The sequence below is a fragment of the Humulus lupulus genome, chromosome 9, assembly GCF_963169125.1.
Source record: "Humulus lupulus chromosome 9, drHumLupu1.1, whole genome shotgun sequence".
Classification (NCBI taxonomy): domain Eukaryota; kingdom Viridiplantae; phylum Streptophyta; class Magnoliopsida; order Rosales; family Cannabaceae; genus Humulus; species Humulus lupulus.
Window position 1 is genome coordinate 29967258 of NC_084801.1, and position 3820 is coordinate 29971077.

General features: G+C 34.7%; 1 protein-coding gene across 1 annotated transcript; it reads right to left on the bottom strand.

The window, feature by feature from the left end:
• Positions 1–1138: 1138 nt before the first annotated feature.
• Positions 1139–2098, bottom strand: LOC133799572 (uncharacterized). Its single transcript, XM_062237575.1, has one exon. The coding sequence runs from the start codon at positions 2096–2098 to the stop codon at positions 1139–1141; it is 960 nt and encodes a 319-aa protein (XP_062093559.1).
• Positions 2099–3820: the final 1722 nt, after the last annotated feature.

Genomic DNA, 3820 nt, shown 5'->3' on the forward strand with positions numbered 1-3820 from the left:
GGAGGAGGGCTGATGCGATGTAGGCTACTGAATGGGAATAGAGGACTCGGGTTCATGGGTATTTTTTTTTCTTACACATAGGGATTATTTTATGGATATATATAATATCTAGATTTAGTAATATATAAGTATTTATATTATATATATTTCTGTATATATATAATACTATTTTTTTTTTGTATATATATATGTAGTATTATATATATGTGTATTTTTTTCTGAACGAACCACACCCCTGACTTGTGCCTACCCAAATTGCCACTATTTTGCCTAAGTTTTGCTTCAGCAACCAAAATTGGACATAACTCCTCCATTTTTTCTGAAATTTTTGCTCCCTGTTTGTTGAAGAAATTTATTCGCAAAACCATCAAACCCCAAAATTACTTCCAAAACACCAATTTCTTGCTTTCTTAACACCTGAAACACAAAAACACACATAAAACCACTCCAAAAACATCACAATAAAATGAAATGAAAATTAAAAAAATTAAAATTAAAAATAAAATAATTAAAAACACTCATATATGTATATTTTTTTTCATTTTTTTACTGATTTTTTTCAATGCAATTTTATTCTTTCTTTCTATGAGTTGCTTTACAAATGAATCCTCCAAAAACCATAGCAACCCAAACTTCTTATTTTTTTTCTCTAAGGATCTTTTAAGGAAACTGAGGTTTGGTATTGCTCAATCTCGCTTCCCCCAAACTTTGCTCATTTCCTTGTTACCTTAAATGCTCTTCCCAAATGCTCATCATATAATTCCACTACACCATTGGGAAACACCTTGCTCACTAAGAACCCACCATCACACCTTGATTTCACTAGAGAGTTCAAGAAAAATACTTTATTCCCAACTTCCAACATTTGTGATTGAGGCTTTCTACTATGTTTCTTTTTTATCTTCTTTTTCTTCGGTAGCTTTGGAGGATGAGATGGTTCTTCTTCCTTACTTATCCATGGCTCCCCACCATTCTCAATTTCTTCAAAAGGGACCTTTTTCTTGACTCCATTGCTATACTTTCCGTGCATCTTTTCAATCAACTTGAAGTTAGAAGCACTTATGGCCAAACAAGCTTTAACTTCATTAGGAGAGCGTATAGGATTAAAAACCTTGAATGTGACTTGTTCATCTTGAACTCAAATGGTGAGCTCTCCTTTTTCAACATCTATCAATGTCCTCTTGGTGGCAAGAAATGGTCTCCCCAAAATGATCGGTACATCCCTATCTTCCTCATAGTCAAGAATAATGAAATCCGCCGGAAAAATGAACTTGTCAACTTGTACTAGGACGTCTTCAATCTTTCCCTCTGGATGCACCATAGAACGGTCAGCTAATTGCAAGGTGCAGGTAGTTGTCCTTGCTTCACCAATTCCCAACTTCTTAAAAATGGACATGGGCATCAAATTAATAGTAGCTCCCAAATCATAAAAAGCTTTACCATCTTCTTGTCCCCCAATAGAAATGGGAATTGTGAAACTGCCCGGATCCTTCAACTTTGGAGGAATTTTATTCTTCAATATACAACCTTCAGTCAAGGCAACTGTTTCAAATTCACCATGCCTCTTCTGATTTGTAAAAATATCCTTCAAGAACTTCACATAATTAGGCATTTGTTCCAAAGCTTCCACCAGAGGTATGTTGATGTGGAGTTGCTTCAAAACATCCAAAAATATTTGGAATTGACCATCTTGTTGCTGCTTTTGAAAACATTGAGGAAATGGTGGAGGTGGCTTGCTCATAGGCTTCTCTATTGCATTTTGCTGATGAATTGCTGCAGCAATTGCTTCAGGATCAGCATTTGATATTTTTGAACTCACAACTTTATCTTCCTTTTCCACACTACTTTGGATTGAAGTGGGCTCATTGTTTCTCTTAGGATTATCCTCATTCAACTCAAGATTTTTACCATTCCTTAAAGTGACCACCTTGCATTGCTCTTTACAATCTCTTCTTAGATTTTCAGTATCACTAGGCAAGGTTCCTTGTGGTCTATTCCTTAGCTCATTTGCTAGTTGCCCCATTTGAATCTCTAGGTTCCTCAAGGATGTCGCTTGGCTCTGAATCACAGCATCATTCTTGGCTATATATTCTTTCATTAAACTCTCCAAAGAGCATGATTGAGACACTTGAGGATGAGGTGGTTGAGCTCTTGGTTGTTGTTGAGAAAACCCCAGTGGATATGTAGGCTTGTTTTGCATTGGTGCTCTACTTGAACTAGCTCCTTGACCCCCCATGAGAAGTTTGGATGCTGCCTCCACCCCGGATTATAAGAGTTCGAATATGGGTTATTACGGTTCACATTTTGTAGTGTCCAAGAACTTTACTTAGCTAAGTTAGATAGTAGTATAATAGTAATAATAGTATTATCTTTTTGACTGTGGATTTTTGGTTCAGACCGGGATTTATTTGGACACTCATAGTAGTACTTGTAGATTTTCTAAGTTAAACCTATAGTTTAGGAATATTAATTTTAACTTAAGGTTTGATTAATATGACTGATATTGAGGATAATATTTATTATACTATAAGGTTTAGATAAGAACCAATTAGATAATAGCACATGTTATGTATGGGTTTATTAATGATTAAGTATTTTGAGGATTAAATTTATTAAGGATAAAATTTGAATACTCTAAGGTCAGTCAGCAGCTTTGAAAACGTTAGAGGCTTAGTCAAGGCTGTTTACTCAATTTAAATTAAGCTAAAAATGTGTAATTTCGTGTTTAAATAATCAGCGTATGTTGATATATCGCAGCTATAGGGGCGATATATCGCACCACGAAGATACAAAAAACACGAAACATTACACGATTGCCTCGGGCATACTGGCCCAGGCGATATATCGCCCCTCTCAGCATATTTTGAAAGTTTTCAAAAACGTTCTCCATTCAAACCTTCAACCTCTTGATGAGTCCAGCATCTGTTTGAACGAGTCTTCAGCCTCTGCTGAATGATAATTCAAATTATTTTCACTTAAAAAGCCATTATTTTTATTCAAGTTAAATGAAGATCTTTTCATTCCTAAACTCTATAAATAGGACCTAGTACCCAGCCATTTATTCATCTATTACTCTAAGTTTAAAGGCTGCAAGTTGATAGGTGAGTGTGAGAGTGTAAACACTTGGGTTGGGAATTATAAGATTGATCACTACAAGCTTACTAAACACTTGGAAAGTAAGGTTCTATACACATTTCGGTTCAAGGTTTAGATTGGTCATATAAGTCTTCAAGGTATTTCCAAACTCTAGTCCATTTCTGTATTATGTTCTTTAAAAATTCTCATAGTCTTCTACTCATTCTAACCTTATTCTTATTCTTGGTTAGGAAATCCAAGTTCTTAAGCACAAGGTTTTTGGTAAGCATATTTTGATAGTATAGTTCCTTCTTCACTTTCATCCCTTTTCTTCAAAATACTCACCATATTTTAAATGGTTTTTAGGAGTGTTCCAAGGTCCCAAATCAGTTCTCATATCCCGGTTATTTTGGTAAGGAAAATAGGATAGGATTTATGTGCTATATGATTTTATATGTTATCTTATGATTTTATGTTATGTAATATGTTATGTTAAGTATGATTGTAGACTTGGGCATATGACCTATATGACTAACAAGCCCCAAATAGATTATGGGCATATGACTTGCTTAGCTAGCAAGACCCCACTAATCTAATGGGCATATGACTTGCTTAGTTTATGGGAACCCAAGTAATAATGGCCATTATAGTATGTATGTGACATAAGTGTTATAGTATGTTTTATGTTGCATTATGAATTTTAGATTTTCCTTACTAGGCATTAGGCTCACTCCTTTTTGTTTAT

What these genes read in the sequence shown, in the direction of transcription:
- LOC133799572 (XM_062237575.1), bottom strand. Translation starts at nt 2,098, where the DNA reads ATGAAAGAATATATAGCCAAGAATGATGCTGTGATTCAGAGCCAAGCG.